Here is a 20,074-nt window from a genome sequence, read left to right on the forward strand (position 1 = left end):
CATTGAATATCCCCGTTTCTACTAAACAGCCCATAATAGTTTCATTCTACCATTGGACGAGAACCTGGCGCCAGGTTGCCATACCCCTAGGTCCAAGTTCAATCGTGCCGCCTAACATGTCGAGGCAACCCCCGGTTCCGCGCAGTAATATGCCGGGCGAAATACGAATGGTACTATTTGTTCATAGCGCATATATATATGGCGCTCGTAAAGTAGAACTTTCTTTTAGTCCAGTTCTTTACCCTCCAACAGAGTGACAGACGCAAAAGCCTCCCCACGACGCACGTGCGGTGTAGTAGGGCCTACTTGGCCCAGAATAGGCATTGAGATATCGTGTAGATTAATAGTTGAATGGTCATAGTTTGGCACCATACCGTCGAGTTGGACGTATTCTATTAAGCTAATAATAGTCTATTTATGTATGGTGCATCGTTCGGTTCGAGTTCTACAGTTATCAGTACCCCCATCGTTCCTGACGTTATCTGGACGCTTATCCAGGCTGGTCAGACCCCTAGTGGTGATTGCATCCGAGGAGCTCCGGGTCAAGAGCGACTGGACCTGTATATTGGATTACTCTACCCCCGACGACGGCGAGCCTTCCACGGCTCTTGGATTATGCTTTGTGTGCTTTGATTATTCCATGGATAAAGGCCAACACTGTCGAGTGTTGGAATTACCCCCCGGAGAGGACTCCAGGTGAGGCGGCGCTCTACACGTGAGGTCGCACCACGTCTCTCCGTTGTGGACCGGCAGATACCGTTCCACAGAGGGTCCAGCTGTATTCGTCTGCGGCCCGAGGTTCTGTGGGCACTGTGTCCAAGACTTTGGATTCTCCCAAGACACCGTCGGCCAGATGGGATACCGCCAGCGGCTTCTCTAACCCCCCCCCCCTCCTACTGTCTTACAACCAGCGGGACCCCCCCCCCCCCCTTAGTGTATCCAGCTATAATCATTTAAGTACCATCGCTATCGTTTCCTAAATATTCCAGGTTGTATACTTACTCCCTGCGCAACCAGAGATTGGACATTCAATGTTGATTTACCTACGAATACTCATTTTCCATAAAAGTGCATATTCAATATTTCAAATCATAAATGTAATTAAGTGAATGTTGTATACACCTTTTGCTGTATTAAATATTCGATTTGGTACATTTGTGTTGGTTCGTTTCATCAGGTGGGAAAGTGTTCATCATACTTATATCTTGTACTGGGTGGCCAGAAGTTAAAGTACATGAGGTAGTGGTATTAAATATCATATCTAACAATACAGTCAGGGAATTGTACCCCTCAGCTACAATTGGTCCTTCGAGCCGGAGGGTAACTAGTGTAATATTAATATAGCGTTATTAATATCGAAATGGCCTATGATGAACACTCCACGAAACGATCCTCCTAACCTAGAACGCCCGCGGCGCAGACGACAGACACCTCAGTACTTAGAGGCTTACACTGTCAGTCAACTACCTAGCCTTCGACAAACGGTAAACGTGGTAAAAGTAGAAAGTAAAATTATGTCTGACCTTAACGACCAGGTTTCCCCGACCACAGAGGCCCTAGTAGGTCCTAATGTAACTGACCAAGCCCACGGTGGGGACCAGGAGGGAATTGACATGCCTTTACCCCCCGCCACTACTAAAGAAGTAGTCCCCGACACGCCCCGGGAGGAAGACAACCCTACAGAGAGAGAACTCTGCACGGAAGAAGAAGAGGAGAGCGCCGAGGAACTAGAGCTCCAGGACTCCCCAACGAGTACCCCCAGGAGCGGTTCACGCAGGAGCGGCTCACCTCCACTACCACCTTCCCCCAGCGAAGCGGAGAGGATACTACAACAGGCGTTCCTCGTCAGCCTGACAGCCTCTACCGAACGCGATCGGCTCCAAGCACAGACGCTTAGCGAGCGCGAACGTCTCCAAGCACAGGCGACCAGCGAGCGCGAACACCTCCAAGCACAGCAACGGAGCGAAGAACAGCGCACAAGTCTGGAGATGAGACGCTTCCAGATGGAAGAGAATATGGCAAGAGACCGGGCCGACGCCCAGCGCGCCGCTGCCGGTGCCCAAAGAGAAACAGAGCGCGCCGACGCCCAGCGCACCGCTGCCGGTGCCCAAAGAGACGCAGAGCGCGACAGACTACAAGCGCAACTAATAGAGCAGCTGATCAAAAGGACAACTCCCTCTCCCTCCGCCAGGGGCTCAAGGAACTCGTCGAGACAGCAGTCAAGAGCAGCGTCACCGCAACGAGCAAGCGACCCTGAACTTGACCAACAGACCGAGTCTAGACCCCCCGCAGACCCCCTTCCCATACCGGTCCAAGCGAGACCCAGCTACAAGGAAGGAGCGGCCTACACTGCGGAGAAGCTAAATAAACGATTACAAGATCTGGAAGATTTGATAGAAGAAGAAGAGGGAGAAGAGGAGAACCAAGCCCGACGACAGCACAGTACTCCACCGGACCAGGAGGTCCCATACAGTCCAGGCTATACCCCCGCGGCGCTGCGCTACAGACCCCCGACTCTATTTACGGGTGAGCACGACGCACAACCAGCCCCGAGGAACAGTACCTGGACCAGCGGGCCATGGTACCCTGCCAGTACCAGCCCACAGCGAGGCGCAAGAGGGGACTCGCCCAGGAGGTCTCTCCCCCAACGCTCGCCGATGTATCAGCCATCCACGGCGTCATACAACGCCACGCCGTCATTCCCAGACTTCGCCTATGAGAGTCGAGCACAGTACACGGAGCTCCGGATGTGTTTAGAGACAATGATGGTGGATGTCGCTGATGAACGCCACAAGTATGCAATATTATTGAAGCACCTGAAAGTACCGCGAGCGCACAATATAGCGCTAGCCTATGCTACCTCCTCGACCCCATACACAGCGGCCCTTGCAGCGCTGGATCAAAGATATGGACGTATATGGGATTACGTAATCCAGGAGATAAGGCATATTGACCGCCTACCCCCAGCCACAGACAATCGATCACTAGACGACCTGTCAATCAAAGTGCAGTCCCTGGTGGGGATGCTGGGAGCTCAACGGGAGAAGGGCAGGCATGAGCTGTACGCCAACTCTAACGTTGAGAGGATTTTGGAGAAGCTGCCACCCGCAAGACAGGAGCGCTTTCGGCGGCAGAGGGACTACCGAGATCCCGACGGCCCCGAGCCATCCCTCCTTGATCTGGCCGACTTCCTGGCGAGAGAGGTCAGCAGCTTACGACTGGACACCTTCGGGCGGAGCACGCCAAGCTCCAGAGAGGGACCCAGGAGAATAAGTGATGGAAGAAGATCGGTGACTGTCATGCACCAATCAGAGTCAGTACCGAGCAGTAAGAGTCACAGCACCCCCTCGAGAAAGGAGAAGTGGAAGATAGCGTGTCCCTACTGTAAGAAAGAACACTGGCTGTCACAATGTGACTCATTCACAAAGATGAATGCAGAAGAAGTGAGCCAATGGATAAAGTCCAACCGGCGCTGTTATCGATGTGCGCGGCCCCACATGGCAGCCGAATGCCGCCTAAAGAAAAGGTGCAGCCGGTGCGATGGAGCCCATCTAGATATACTACACGATAGTAACGGAAGACGGCCTATACCTGCACCACGGAGCGGCACCAAGGCAAGTGTCATGTACATTGACCCCGCCAGCAGCAACGGAGCTCAAGTGCTCTTAAAGGTAGTCCGTGTGACATTGAGCTACCAGGATAAAGTCATGGACACTTACGCCGTCCTTGATGACGGGTCAGAGAAGACCCTTCTGCTCGCCTCCGCTGCGACTCAGCTGGGACTGCGGGGGAGCAAGAACGAAATGACGATTCGGACAATAAGAAGAGATTTAAAGACGATAAAGGGCGAGAATGTCTCCTTCACTATCGCAGCCAACGGGCAGCCAGAGCGACGGTACAAGATCACAAATGCTTTCACCAGCCAAGAAATAGGACTCTCGCAGTACACCTACCCTGTCACCAAGTTGATGGATAAATATGTGCACCTGCGCCAATTACCTATCCCGCTCATAGACGGCGCTACCCCGACCCTGTTGATAGGCTCCGACCATGCAGAACTCATAGTCCCGATTGACCGGGTCCATACAGGCCCCCGAGGCTGTCCTGCAGCAGTCGAGACCCGCCTAGGATGGACATTACAAGGCCCCCTCGCTAAATCTCTCAACCGAACCGCAGCCACTAGCTGCTTCCACTCCAGAACGACAGAAGAAGACACCACTCTCCTGCAGCATGTCGAGAGGCTATGGACCCTAGAGACAATGCCCTTTAAGAACGAAAAGAAAGACATTCGCTCTAAAGAAGACATTTACGCCATTCACCTACTCGAGCAGGGGACAAAGAGAGTCACAGTCGGCGGAGTGATGAGATACGCAACTCCACTCCTGAGGTGAGAGGGAATGCCCCCCTTTCACGCAAAGAAAGACGCCACGGAGCGCTATCTACTGAACACAGAGCGGCGCCTAGCCAAAGACCCCGCTCAACAGAGTGTGTACCGAGCTGAGATTGAGAAGCTAATCACAGCGGGACACGTAACAAAGATTGACATTAAAGAGGCCGATCAGACGACCGAATCATGGTACGTGCCGCATCACAAGGTCCATCACAATGGCAAGGATCGCATTGTGTTTAACTGCAGCTACCAGATCGGATCCCAAAATCTGAATAAAGAGCTCTTGCCCGGCCCCACACTCGGCCCCTCCCTACTAGGCGTGCTACTGCGCTTCCGCCAGGACAAGGTGGCTATAAGCGGGGATATCAAAGGGATGTTCTTGCAAGTGAGACTAGTAGAGGAGGACAAGCCTCTGCTACGGTTCCTATGGAGAGAGAAGATCGGAGATGAGAACCCATCCATCTACCAGTGGGAAGTACTCCCCTTCGGAACCACATGCAGCCCGTGCTGTGCTACATTTGCACTACAGAAACACGTCACAGAGGACCCAGCAGCAGATGAAGAGGTCCAACACAGTGTGAAGAACAGTTTCTACGTAGACAACTGTCTACAAAGCGTCTCGACTCAAGAAGAAGCCGAGGCTCTCCTAATCAAGTTACGCGCCTCCCTAATCAAAGGAGGCTTTGATCTCAGGCAGTGGGCCAGCAGTGACCCGCACGTATTGCGCAGCCTCTCCTCCGCAGACAAGGCTGCCAGCAGCGAGACCTGGATGGCGACAATCCCAGGAGAAGCCCAAGAAATGACACTAGGATTAGTCTGGCGCTTCAAAACAGACTCGCTCCACTATAGACACAAACCCTTGGCTCCAGAGCAAGGAAGGTCGGCGGCGATACCGACCACCAGACGGAGTGTGTACAGAACACTCGCCAGACAATATGACCCGCTGGGATGTATTCTACCTTACACCACCCGGGCAAAGATGATTGTACGAGCACTATGGGACAAGGACCAGGGCTGGGACGACCCAATACCCGCACACCTTGCCTCAACATGGAGAGAGTGGGAGACGGAACTCCGCTCACTCCCAGGTGTCAATATACGCCGCAGCTACTTCCCATCCACAGTGAGGCCAGAGACACGCGAGATTGAGCTACACGTCTTCAGCGACGCCTCCGAAGTAGCCTACGGATCGGTTGCCTATCTGCATGCCCAAGAGATGGGAGGAGAGATACACACTGCTTTCATACTGGCCCGCTCAAGAATAGCCCCACGTAAGCAACAATCTATCCCACGTCTAGAGCTCTGCGCAGCCCTCGCAGGAGCGCATCTAGCCACGTTAATCCAACGTGAACTCACCATTCCGGTGCATAGAACAATCTTGTGGTCAGATTCCACGACAGTACTCACATGGATTAAGTCTGATTCATGCAGATACAAAGTCTTCGTGGGAGTCAGAGTCACCGAGATTCAAGAATTAACAGAAGAAGCAAGCTGGAGGTATGTGGATACCAAACACAACCCAGCTGACGTCATCACCCGGGGAATGTCCCTGGATGACCTAACCCGTCGCAACATCTACAGTGACGGACCAGCATTCCTCCAGCTCCCGGAAGGAGATTGGCCTACGCCCACCCCGAGGGAAGCAAGTAGCGAGGAGGCTGAGAACAAGAAGCCTATGTTCTGTGGACTGAGCACTGTCGCCTCCACAGACCCGAACATAGATGACTGCATTACCCTAGAGAGTGCGCAACAAAGAACATTCCTGCGGCACCACCCAGAGATTCAGTCCACCACTGACATGTCAGCAGCTGACTACGAAGAAGCAGAACTTCTTCTACTACAACGAGCCCAGAGAGACTCGTTCCCCGATGAGCTAGACTGTCTACAGGGAGGAAACCCCGTCCCATCAGACAGCAGACTGATTCACCTGGCACCAGAGAGTGACGCACATAATCTCATCAGAGTGGGTGGTCGCCTGCGGAGAGCCCCCGATCTACCAGATGACATTAAGCACCCGATCGTCTTGAACAGCCGACACAAGGTCACAGAGCTGATCATAAAGAAATACGACGAGGATGTGCACCACGCAGGAGCAGAGAGTCTTCGCGGAGATCAGACGTCGTTATTGGATATTGCAAGGGAGAGAAGCAGTACGGCGCTTCCAGCGAACCTGTCTAGACTGCCGTAAGTGGCGCGCGCAGCCCAGCATACCACGGATGGCTGACCTACCCCCCTGTCGCCTCCGAATCGGCGACAAGCCATTCCACTCCACAGGCATGGACTGTTTTGGCCCGTTGTATATAAAGAGAGGAAGAGGCACCGAGAAGCGGTGGGGTATTGTATTCAAATGCATGACCACCAGAGCGATACATATCGAGCTCCTTCCGACCATGAGCACAGACTCATTCCTTATGGCCTTCCGGAGATTCATATCACGGAAAGGATAACCGTCTACATTGTTGTCTGATCACGGGACCAACTTCAAAGGCGGAGAAAGAGAGCTGAGAGAGAGCTTCCAAGCTATGGGCCCAGAACTTAAGACCCACCTCGCTCCAGCCCAGGTTGACTTCCAGTTTAATCCCCCGAACGCACCCCACTTCGGTGGAACCTGGGAACGAGAAGTACGTTCTATAAAGACAGCCCTGTATGCCGTACTCGGAGCCCAGACTGTGGCAGAGGAAGTCCTAATGACAGTCCTCACGGAGGTCGAGGGAGTATTGAACTCAAAGCCCCTCGGTTACGTCTCCAGTGATGTAGCAGATGTCGACCCAGTCACCCCCAACACACTCCTAATGGGGCGGCTGGACCCTGCGCTACCCCAGACAATGTACAGGCCCGAAGAAGCGAACGGCCGAAGAATGTGGAGGTACAGCCAAGTACTAGCTGACAAGTTTTGGAGCAGCTTCCTACTTCACTACCTACCGTCTCTACAGACCCGCCAGAAGTGGGTAAAAGAGAGAGACAATTTGACAGAAGGAACAGTCGTCATGATAGTTGACCAGTCACTCCCCAGAGCTATGTGGCCGGCTGGCCGCGTAAGCAAAGTGATCACCGGTGCCGATGGCAAGGTCCGAGCAGCTGAAGTACTCGTCCAAGGGCGCACCTACACACGGCCCGTGGCGAGGCTCATAGAACTGCCCCGACTCCCAGATACTATCGATGATGACCATGACCCTATGACTTTGTGAGTTGACTGACCCTTACAGCGGACCTTGAGTGGAAGACAGTGCGGTTAATCTGTCTCTGCTTAGCTAATTAGGTGGGACTAATTAGGGGGCGGCTGTTGTGAAGGATCAGATTAAACCGAATATGTATATTTATTTATATATATATATTTAATTGTATTTGCATATCGTTTGATATCCCCTGTATATTCCTTGTACAATATGCATTGAATATCCCCGTTTCTACTAAACAGCCCATAATAGTTTCATTCTACCATTGGACGAGAACCTGGCGCCAGGTTGCCATACCCCTAGGTCCAAGTTCAATCGTGCCGCCTAACATGTCGAGGCAACCCCCGGTTCCGCGCAGTAATATGCCGGGCGAAATACGAATGGTACTATTTGTTCATAGCGCATATATATATGGCGCTCGTAAAGTAGAACTTTCTTTTAGTCCAGTTCTTTACCCTCCAACAGAGTGACAGACGCAAAAGCCTCCCCACGACGCACGTGCGGTGTAGTAGGGCCTACTTGGCCCAGAATAGGCATTGAGATATCGTGTAGATTAATAGTTGAATGGTCATAGTTTGGCACCATACCGTCGAGTTGGACGTATTCTATTAAGCTAATAATAGTCTATTTATGTATGGTGCATCGTTCGGTTCGAGTTCTACAGTTATCAGTACCCCCATCGTTCCTGACGTTATCTGGACGCTTATCCAGGCTGGTCAGACCCCTAGTGGTGATTGCATCCGAGGAGCTCCGGGTCAAGAGCGACTGGACCTGTATATTGGATTACTCTACCCCCGACGACGGCGAGCCTTCCACGGCTCTTGGATTATGCTTTGTGTGCTTTGATTATTCCATGGATAAAGGCCAACACTGTCGAGTGTTGGAATTACCCCCCGGAGAGGACTCCAGGTGAGGCGGCGCTCTACACGTGAGGTCGCACCACGTCTCTCCGTTGTGGACCGGCAGATACCGTTCCACAGAGGGTCCAGCTGTATTCGTCTGCGGCCCGAGGTTCTGTGGGCACTGTGTCCAAGACTTTGGATTCTCCCAAGACACCGTCGGCCAGATGGGATACCGCCAGCGGCTTCTCTAACTGTCTCCTACTGTCTTACAACCAGCGGGACCCCCCCCCCCCCTTAGTGTATCCAGCTATAATCATTTAAGTACCATCGCTATCGTTTCCTAAATATTCCAGGTTGTATACTTACTCCCTGCGCAACCAGAGATTGGACATTCAATGTTGATTTACCTACGAATACTCATTTGCCATAAAAGTGCATATTCAATATTTCAAATCATAAATGTAATTAAGTGAATGTTGTATACACCTTTTGCTGTATTAAATATTCGATTTGGTACATTTGTGTTGGTTCGTTTCATCAGGTGGGAAAGTGTTCATCATACTTATATCTTGTACTGGGTGGCCAGAAGTTAAAGTACATGAGGTAGTGGTATTAAATATCATATCTAACAATACAGTCAGGGAATTGTACCCCTCAGCTACATAGACCGTACAATAAAATAGACATAGCATAAAATTGGCATTAATATAGACGGGCATAAAATTAGCAGAGACTTGACATAAGATTTGCAGAGAATTAACTAAATAAAAGCAATGCATACAGTGCAGACATCAAATGAAAATTACATTAATCCGATATTGATCACCTCTATTAACCTATTGCCAAAGCAAATCCAACATACAAACAATAACATATACTGTATAAGCACCATAACATTACCAATAACAATAAAGCAATAAACAGAAACTCATTAAATAATAATTTGACCCAGAAACATTTATTACAGCGCTTGTTCTCAATGTATGACAACAATCTACATATCTTGCAGCTAATACTGCACACTGACCCAATATATCCCAAACAAAAGACTTTGTAACAAACAAGCTTCTTGGACTGGATGGAGAATGCATTCAAGGCTTCAAGATTCAAGAGGTTTATTTGTCACATACATACCAGGGCATACAGGCTTCAAGGCGATGATTATTCGCCACGCTTCCGTGAGTCTGCCTCAGGGCAGCTCTGGCTGCAATTGTAGCTTACCACCACCGGTATGAACGAATAATGTACTCTGTGAAGCGCTCTGGGTGTCATGAAGAGCGCTATATAAATCCAAGCCATTATTATTATTATTAAGGCTACCTTGACATTTTGAAAGTTGGTTAGTTTCTGTTCACCAGGCGTTTGTTAGATCACTGCGTTTCCCCCTCAGCTGCCCTAATAACAGCTTGTTAGATCACTGTTTCCCCCTCAGCTGCCCTAATAACAGCTTGTTAGATCACTGCGTTTCCCCCTCAGCTGCCCTAATAACAGCTTGTTAGATCACTGCGTTTCCCCCTCAGCTGCCCTAATAACGGCTTGTTAGAATTGCTACCAGCCATCAGAAGGTGTCATCGAGGGGCGGCTGGGTGGCGCAGCGGACATTGCGCTTGTCACCAACGCAAGAGACACCGGGGTTCGAATCCGGCTGTCGGCGTTGCCTCCGGCTTGGGCCGGCCGTCATACTAACTCAATTGGCAGAGTTAGCGGGTGGGAAGTCGAAGGGTGGTAGTCTGGTCGTTGTGAACAGCGACTCCTACAGGTCGGTCAGGGCGCCTGCACAGCAAAGTCAGGAAAATGGCGGGGGCAGTGTGAGCCTCCTACACGTTACTCCTCGCCAAATGAGAGTCCGCGCTGGCAGGTGAAAATATGCGACAGGCTGCCTCCACATGTATCGGAGGGAACACGTGATGCAAGGCTTCTATCCTCCCTACAACCGACCAGTGGGGGGGCATATGCGAGCAACGATCAGGACAGGGGAGGGAGAATTGGCACAAGAGGTAAATTGGGATGGGGAGAAAGATCACAGAAAAAGGAGGAGAAAAAAGTAGATACAAAAAAAAAGGTGTCATCGATGCACGGTTATGACAAAAATAACAATTGCAGCTAGTTCCTAGTGTACTGGGCTACCTGGAGGACTGGTGTGGCTTCTGTTGTTGGGCTGGCCTTGTTTGTCATAGCAGAACGCTTATTTCTAAGTTTAAAATCTTCTAGACCCCAACTGTGGTTTTGTTTCATAATATGGTTAATATGTCGTTAAAAAGGCAAATGCCCACAGCATAATGGCAAACTGGGAGCAAAATGAGAAGTCTTGTTTTCAGGCTGTCTGGTGTCATAATAAATACAATTGGCTTCCTTATATATACCTACTTATACACCTGCATATAACCGATATAACTCTGTATGATAGCACGTACAATAATGTTGTATATACAGTATATATTTATTCTTACCGTGTATATATATACATCCACATTTGTCTCTACATACCTGCATATAACCCTTTTTAGTACATATCTGTAGATACTATATCTATATCTGTACATATTCCTTACCTACTCTTACTAGTTACGCTGCTGGCCAGTATGACTTACTTACTACCATAGTGTCTTTATACCTGTATCACTGTACATATTAATACTACAAATCTGATTAGCACTACACTCAGTAGTACTACTTTATATATTTGATACCCAGTTTAATCATCTGTACATTGTCTATTACTATTGCACTTTACTGTTACATTTGCACTCTGGTTGATTGCCAGACTTATTTTCTTGTACTGTACTTGTGCTGTGTAATGACAATACATTTGAATCTAATCTAATCTAATCCTAGATTGGGTGTTGTTGATTCTCCTACGTTCCACAGCTTGTCCTTCGCCCCAAATAATGATGGAGTTAGGCCGTTGTTTACCCACAGATGTTCACTACATATTATTTTGGTCCACATCGCTCCTCGACATATATTTTAATGGGAATGTGCGGAGGACCGTGCGATGCGGTTCACAGTAAAGCCACTTGTCGATGAGATTTACCCTAAATGCAGGAGATTAACGGGAGAAGTGACAAGTGACCATTAGAGGATAAACCAGAGTGTTGGCAAGTATGGAATTAAGTTTAATAGCCTACCTCTGTGGTGCGGGGGGGGGGGGGGGGGGGGGGGGGGGGGCAGTGTTGACCATATTCTATTCCAAATTATATATATCTCGTCTTGTGAACCGTTTCCATTTTAAGCCAAAGGAGAGCTCTTTTAATTTCTTCTCTACCATTGTTTGAGGCTACCAACGTACACAAGAGGGCAGTGCTCACGGCGTACAGGAAAACCTGTATACTAAAATAGCACTTTTTTTCCGTTTGTATAGAGTTGATTATTTGCAAAGTTCTTCTAATGTTATCTTGTGTTTGGCATCCTCTAATGAAACCAGTTTGATTTTTATCAGTCACACATTTATCACATCTCTTTTGTTGTAATACATGTGTGTGTCTTGTAATCCACGTTAAGAATTGATACAGGTCTAAAATTGCTACAGTATTCTGTATATTATTCTCCGTCTTTGGGAATTACACAGCTGATTGCCTCTTTCCATGGGGGTGGCAGCTGACATTCTTTAAGAGTCCAGGTAAAACATGATGTTAGAAGGGGGGTTAGTTCTTCTTTAAAAGCTCTAGACCGCTCTGATCGGAAACCATCACTGCCTGGAGCCTTATTAGCCTCGAGGCTACGTGTAGCTTTAGATACTTCTTCAGGTGTTGTAGGAGCTGTGAGGTTGTTGTTTTTGCAATTCTCCAATAGTTGGTAAATACTGTAAATGGGAGGAACGAAGGGTTAGTTTAGAGTGGCTCCACGCTGCCCACTAGTGGTTAGAAAGTCATTATTGCAGCTTTAACCGAAGGTGCCAACATAGACACACAGTTCCCAAATTGTGAAAGGTGGAAATCCCTTCAAGGTATCCCTTTTTAAGAACAAGGTTGTTGAGTGGACTTGAGTGAAGTATTTTCTATTCTATTCTAACCATTTGTGCTTTTCCGTCCAGGGTTATAGTGTTGAGAACACACGGCTGGTGGTGCGCTATCCGGACCGTCGTACCCAGAGGGTCCTGCCCATCCCCCTGAAGACCAGCCTCCCGGTCACACAGCAGGCCGCCTCAGCTGCAGGGTAAGGACCGCTCATCTGTTGTTACAGAACCCCCCCCCCCAATGGAGAGAACCCTCAGCGTAGCACCGGAGGGGCTTTTGTGCGTTTGTTGTCGTTGTAGTTTGTACTTTTCAATTAATAAATGAGGAGATAATATTATCACTTTGAGGTCACGATGCTCGTTTGTGGTCACTAGTTTTCACTGTATACACACACTATACAAATATCACGTATCTAACAAGTGTCATTCATAATAATGATCTATTAAATGAAAATGTGCAACGTTTTCAAAAATCATCAAGAAAGGACTTGTGTTGTGAGGTTAAAACACTATATATATGATTCAACAATAATTCGTCATTCAAGCCATTCATTAATTCAATTAAATCTTTATTTAATATGGAAAGATCATTGAGAGCAGGCTCTCGTTTACAATGACGTTACAGTGACGAGAGGAACAATACATCATACAAAAACAATATCAAAACAGAAATTAAACAATTCATGTCAATCAAAAACGGTTACAGACTGAGGTGAAATGGTTGGCCGTTATAGATTTAATCTGACCAATGGATACTGTAACTGAGGGGTACAATTCCCTGACTGTATTACTAGATATGATACTTACTACCACTACCTTTGTACTTAATATTCGGCCACCCAGTACTCGGCATAAATATATTATGATGAACACTGTCACGTAGATGAAACGGATCCAACACAAATGTACGAATTAGAAATAGGTCTTTATTTCTACACAGCGATGGTGTGTAGAGCAAGCACTTAATCAAATCAATCACATTTATGAATGGGAATTAGTATGCACTTTTATGGCAAGAGTATTCGTCGGTATATCAATAGAGAATGTCCAATCTCTGAAGGCGCAGGTGGTACATATACGACCTGGAATAGTTAAGGAATAATAGCAATGATACTTTAATGATTATAGAACTGGATACACTAGGGGGGAATTCCGGTCGCTTGTAAGACAACTGGAGAAGGGGGGGGGGGTAGAGTCTGGCTGTATCCGTCTGGCCGAGGGTATCCTGGGAGAACCCACGGTTGTGCGGCTCGGTGCCTCAGCGATCCTCGATCCACAGATGAAAGCAGTTGGACTCTCTGTGGGCCGGCTTCCTTCGGTCCACGATGGAGAGACGTGAAGCGACCTCGTCGTGTAGAGCGTCTCCTCACCTGTCGTCCTCTCCGGGGGGGGGGTTTCCAACACACGGCAGTGTTGGTCTTTATCCATAGAGTAATCACTGTATACAAAGCATAATCCGTGCCTGGGAAGGCGGGCTGTCGTCGGTAGAATAATCCGGTATGCAGGTCCACTCGCTCGTCGGCTCTGGGGCTCCTCGGGTGCAGCCTCACATGGGGTCGGCCACCCTGGATAAGCAGCCAGTTCTCTGCCCGAAACGATGGGGTACTGACTACGATAGTATTCTCACCGTACGAAGCACTATATATTAACAGACTATTATTAGCTTAATAGACTACGTCCAACTCGACGATATAGTGCCAAATATGACTATTCAAATATTAATATACACGATGTCTCAATACCGATGGTAGGCCGAACTTGGCCTTACTCCCACACGTGGCGTCGCGGGGAGGCTTTACGTCTGTCACTCTATTGGAGGGTAAGAAACTGGACTAAAAAGGAAGTCCTACTTTAGTAGCGCAGTATATATACGCACTATGAACAAATAGTACCGTTAGTGGTGCGGTAGCCAGATTCCTACGCGGAACTAGGACTTGTTCGTACATGTTGAGCGGTACGTTTGAACTGGGTCTGGGGGGTATGGCAGCCTGGCACCAAGGTCTCGACCAATAGTAGAATGGAGACTATTATGGGATGTTCAGTAGGCTAGAATGGATATTCAATGCATATTGTACAAGGAATATACAAGGGATATCAGGGAATATTAGAGAATATACAAATACAATTAAATATATATATATAATAAATATATATATTCGGTTTAATCTGGCCCTTCACAACAGATACCAAAGTATTGCGTTTTAGTAGTAGTGCTTTGCAAAACATCTCACGCGTCGGGGGCACAGAAGCTAAAAGCAGATTTTCCTAATTCAGTGCAAACTCTGGGGACCTTAATCATAATCCATTAGCGGGGGCGGCTACGTGGCGTAGTGGGCAAGGCGCTCGCCACGAATGCTGGAGACGCTGGGCTCGAGGACAGCGACTCCTACAGGTCGGTTGGTGCGCCTGCGCAGTAGAATCAGGAAGTGTCGGGGGCAGCGTGAGCCTCCCACGCGTTACTCCTCGACACTGAGAGATCGAGCTGCGCAGGTGAAAAGATGCGACTGCTGTTACCTCAAGTACCGGAGGGGACTTGTGCTATGTATGACTTAGTCCACATTGCAGCCGGCTTGTGGGAGGCAAGAAACAGCGTTCGTGACAGGGGAGGGTTGAATTGGATGATACGAAATTGGGATGGGAGAAAATATAGAAAATGGGAGAAAAAAAGTGGATAAAAAAAAAAAAGCATAATCCATTAGCCGTCAAGGTCTTGGACTGAAAGCTCCATGTCAAACACTGTTGCTGTGATTACCCTGAAGAAGGTCTGTTGACCGAAACGTTGGTTTAAAGTATTCCTACAAGTGAAGTAGCAAGAATACCAAATAGAAACATTTAATACCGGAACAATGCCTCACACGTGGACCGATTTTGTGTCATTATCCATTAGGGGTGGGAATCGCCAGAGACCTCACGATACGATACTATCGCGATACTTGCGTCGCGATACTAAATATATCGCGATACGCTGAGTATTGCGGATTTAAAAAAAATTATAAAAAAATTTAATCACATTTGATTTATTACCTTTTTTCAACTGCAAAGTAAAACTGTCAACATGTTTTATCTAATAAAATAAAGTTCAGTCTGTTCATCTCACTTCAATCATTTTTATTGCAGAACATGGTATTTTCTCAAGCAGACAGATGTAAACACTGTAATCTGTGTTGCATGTACCTGACAAACTGAACTGTTTGTATTACAGTCATATTCCAACTTAACTGAATGTGTGTGTGTGTGTGTGTGTGTGTGTGTGTGTGTGTGTGTGTGTGTGTGTGTGTGTGTGTGTGTGTGTGTGTGTGTGTGTGTGTGTGTGTGTGTGTGTGTGTGTGTGTGTGTGTGTGTGTGTGTGTGTGTGTGTGTGTGTGTGGACTACTGTACTACTGTACTATTACAGGTATTGAAATGAACAATGCAACTTCCTTATATTTAAAAATGGTTATGAATAATTAAATATCGATACTTGGCGTCCCTGTATCGATACAGTATTGCCACGCAAAGTATCGCGATACTACTACGCATCGATTTCCCCCCCCCACCCCTATTATCTATGAGATCATGTAATAATAATATAATTTGTTTACTAAATCCCTGTATATCTTCCTGTACATTTAACTATAGGTATACCTTCCTGGACATTTACATTCAACATTTTTACATTTTACTGTATATTTTCGGACTGTATATTTTAGAATGTATATCTCTGACTGTATTTTTATTCTTATTATTTTGACTAACTAACTGAATGTGAGCGATCGGTGGCGCTGAATTTCCGTCGGGATCAATAAACGACTTCAAATCTATTCAATAATGCCGCCAGTCGTATGCAGTTACCGCTAGGTAACTTACTGTATTTGTTATCTTCTCCTCTGCCCCTCATGCCAGACCCAGACGCCACGGCCCGGTCAACGGAGATGAGTGTTACTTCTGGAGAACCACCGGCTGCCATTTCGGGGACAAGTGCCGCTACAAACACATTCCCGAGCAGAGGGGCAAAGACCGGAAGCCCTGGCAGCCCTGATGGAGCCCCCTGCCCCGGGGACGACACACAGACTTAAGCCAAGGGAACCAACACTGACTGGACCGGGCTCTCTCTCTTTCTGCTGAACGGATTAAGACTTAAGGCAGAACGGACCTTAAAACGGTCAAAACAAGGACAACACTAGCTAGTTTCTCCAGGCAGGCACGGATACAACCTCACCTCACCAGCATTTTACCGCCAGCCAGCCAAACGATCAGCCGCGACCACTTCTTGACAGCCGCGAAATTCTTGACAGGAAATAGTCATATTTATCTTCCTGGCCTGAGTTTCTTATTTCTGATCCTGGGGGGACCCTCTTCTCTGCCGGGGGAGTTCGACTCGGCAGCCTAGACCTGCTTTGGTGTATCTACTACATTTGTGTTTTTGTAATTTTTTTAACGGAACTTTACAACATACAGTATTGGCAGCACTCGCGTTGCTGATTTGAAACATGCTTTTATTTCTTCTCCGGCTAATGAATCTCAGCGGTAATTGAGTCGGAGCGGAAGGCCCCATCTGCAGCGGGTCCCCTCTGGGCTGGATATGAGAAGCTCGGTCTTAGATCACAGCCCGCCACCACTGTCTTAGATCACAGCCCGCCACCGCTGTCTTGGGTTTTGTGGCCGAGACTTGAGGCTCTCATCTCTCAGCTCGCAACTCTTTTCTTTCCGTGCCAATAACCACCGCCAGACCGCCCAACCAGAGGCCTACCGTTACCACCGGACCGCCCAACCAGAGGCCTACCGTTACCACCGGACCGCCCAACCAGAGGCCTACCGTTACCACCAGACCGCCCAACCAGAGGCCTACCGTTACCACCGGACCGCCCAACCAGAGGCCTACCGTTACCACCGGACCGCCCAACCAGAGGCCTACCGTTACCGCCGGACCGCCCAACCAGAGGCCCACCGTTACCACCGGACCGCCCAACCAGAGGCCCACCGTTACCACCGGACCGCCCCTTTTTTTTCTCTCCAGTAAAGATGGTCTCACACTAAGACATGAGGATATTAAGAGTGACTGAAGAGGGAACTTTAGATATATATATATTTTTTATTTTATGTATCGATGCATGTTTTCAGTATATTATTATTCACTTTATTATACAGCTCAGTGGCTGATGTTCAGTTGAAACATTGAATACGTTCAGTCCCACGTTACACAGAACTGCATCAGATAAAACACCCATTTGCTTCACGTGGGTCATTGGAAAGCTGTTTTTTTGTTTTGTTTAGTCTCGATGACGATAAGCTGAAATTTTCATACATCGTGTTTAGCTCGTCCTCCCTGCTCCCTTGGCTCTCGGAAGATGGAAGACTGATTGCTACCCCCCCCCCCCCCCCCCCAGCAGCATTATAGTGTCTCTCTCTCTCTCTCTCTCTCTCTGCTACCACATATCTGTGTTCCACTGACTTTTAGTTAAATTCTGTCTCTCGCTATTTGCCGCCTGCTGTTTGCCGGCGGGTGCGGCTGTCCCGTGTGAGGAGATATCCTCAGTGTGGCCGCTCACGCAGCACGGCCTGCGTCTCTTCCAAAGAGAGACAGGCGGAGCTCATCACGGTCCTCCAGTGTGTCGACATGTTTCACCTTTTTCATTTCTTATTTTTTTATTTTAATTTTTTAAAGGTCCCATGCATTATAAATGGCCTTTTCCAGTGTTTAGCATTGTTTCATAGCAATGGGGGATTATATCAATGTGGTCTGTGTCGTTAATGATCATATTGACTCATCAGTCTATAGTCTCGAGTTCACGAGATCTTCTTTTTTTTGTTTGTTTGTTTGTTTGTTTGTTTGTTTATTAACAGTTAAACAGAAGTAAAAACAATACATAATAATAAGTTTTAACGATTCTGAATCAAAATGCGTCGATTCTAATGTGACGATTCAACTGCATCGATTTGAAAACGTTAGAATCGATTATAATCGAAATTCGATTATCGAAAATATTTTATATTTTCATTATGTTTTATTTTAATTTTATTGACCTATAGTCCATTCATGCTGAGTGAATCAGTTCCCCCAGCCACATTTTTGTATTCAACATTTTTGGGGGAATTAACTGATGGAAAATGTATCGAATCTAATCGAATCGAAGCGTGGTCAAATGAAGAGATTTCATGATGCATTGAATCGTTGCCTGAATAATCGCAATCGAAATGAATCGTTGTGAGGTCGCATCGTTACCCTAACCCTAACCCCTACCCATCCAAGAACAGCCTGAAATCCTGAACTAGAAAAATTATGCTTTTAAAACAATGAATTCTTTTGAAAAAAAACTTTACAGATGTGTTCCATAGACTCACAGGAATTGTGTAAAGTTGCCCAAATAGTGTAAGGAATAGCAATGCATGGGACCTGTAAAGCAGTGTTGTTTTTTTGGACCTGAGGCTTCCAATTCAGTATTTGACTGAACCAAAGACCGCTTCAACTAAACGGATCCTCGTCCACGTTCTTTCACAATGGTTAGAAAACACGAGAATTAGCGCGTTTTAGAATCCGTAGGCTTTTGGGGGCTGTCGCATCCACTAGTAAAGAATCGGGGCTCTTAAGTCTTAGTTCACACTACGTTCTATCTTAAATTGTGTGTACACAGCATAGTGGAAATATTTATTTTCCTATTTATATCAATGTTTTTTTTTATTGTTTTTTTTTACTATGTATCTGGAAGTCGGTGTGTTCAGCTTTTCACTTTCCTTCTTTTCCCCCTCTTGTCACATTGTTGGTTTCTGTAGCGACTGCTCCATTTGTACACAGTAATCCATCCCGTTAGCTTTATTTGTGACTTTAATACCAGAGACTCGCGGAGGCGGCGCTCTGAGAACGGTAACTTTCTTTTGAGACAAAATCCTCTCACCCCAGCGTAACTGACGTGGGTAAGTTTGCACAGTGCCTGAGCTACGTTCAGTATGGTATTATTTTTTTTTCTTTCAAACTTGTGTACCATTTCATACCAAACATATCCTTTAGATTTCAACAGGTGCGCTCCCCCAAGATCGGCCGGAATAATCCTCTGGGGGTTTACTATTTGGCATGTCATTTTTTAGTGTTTTCCATTTTCTTCCAGTAAACTCATATTTCACTCATGTGTTTTTAATTATAATTGCCCCCCGTATATAACTTGAGCACTGCGATGTTTCTTTTTTTTCTTTTTCTTAATCTACCAAATATTTTAAGCGTGTTCAAATATTCTGTACTGCACTGCCAAAGAGTAATTTGTATTTAATAAATTTATTTGAATTATACCACTTTGCTCGGCTCTCGTCAAACTGGCCACAAACGTGGTCAGAAATCCGAATGATTGCATTAGACATGTTCTATAAATGGTAAATGGTGCGCATGCAAGGTGCCAACCTGCTCATCGGGAGCAATTAGGGGTTTAAGTGTCTTGCTCAAGGACACTTCCGACACGCTGAAGGAGTAGGAATTGAACTGGGAACCTCCGGATTACCAGATGACTGCTCTACCTCTCGAGTCACTGTCTCTCTCTGAGAAAGAGGGAGAATGTGGTTGTCCTTGCCCTGCCTTCCACTAGGGGGCATGGTTGCCTCTCCATTAATATCTCCCATTTGAAGCATGGCTCCAGTTTGAAACGAGGTTGAATAGGTATTGTGTGGGGTTATTTCAAGTCCCTTAACATCAAAGCAGGCTCCCATTATGGTGCATATGGTTAACCCTATCATCACCAGGCTAGAG

The 20,074-nt window shown here is 47.2% G+C and overlaps 1 protein-coding gene across 1 annotated transcript in view; it reads left to right on the plus strand.

Moving 5' to 3' along the window:
* The window catches only part of LOC311234361 (uncharacterized protein), a 134,051-nt gene extending 114,428 nt beyond the window's left edge, over nucleotides 1–19,623 (plus strand). The window contains exons 15-16 of the mRNA XM_084321515.1: nucleotides 12,442–12,563; nucleotides 16,246–19,623. Coding sequence (XP_084177641.1) covers nucleotides 12,442–12,563; nucleotides 16,246–16,381 — 258 coding nt within the window. The 3' untranslated portion in view covers nucleotides 16,382–19,623. The remainder of the gene's footprint in view (nucleotides 1–12,441; nucleotides 12,564–16,245) is intronic.
* The last annotated feature ends 451 nt before the right edge of the window (nucleotides 19,624–20,074 follow it).

This window comes from Notolepis coatsorum (assembly GCF_963971535.1).
Source record: "Notolepis coatsorum genome assembly, chromosome: 9".
NCBI lineage: Eukaryota > Metazoa > Chordata > Actinopteri > Aulopiformes > Paralepididae > Notolepis > Notolepis coatsorum.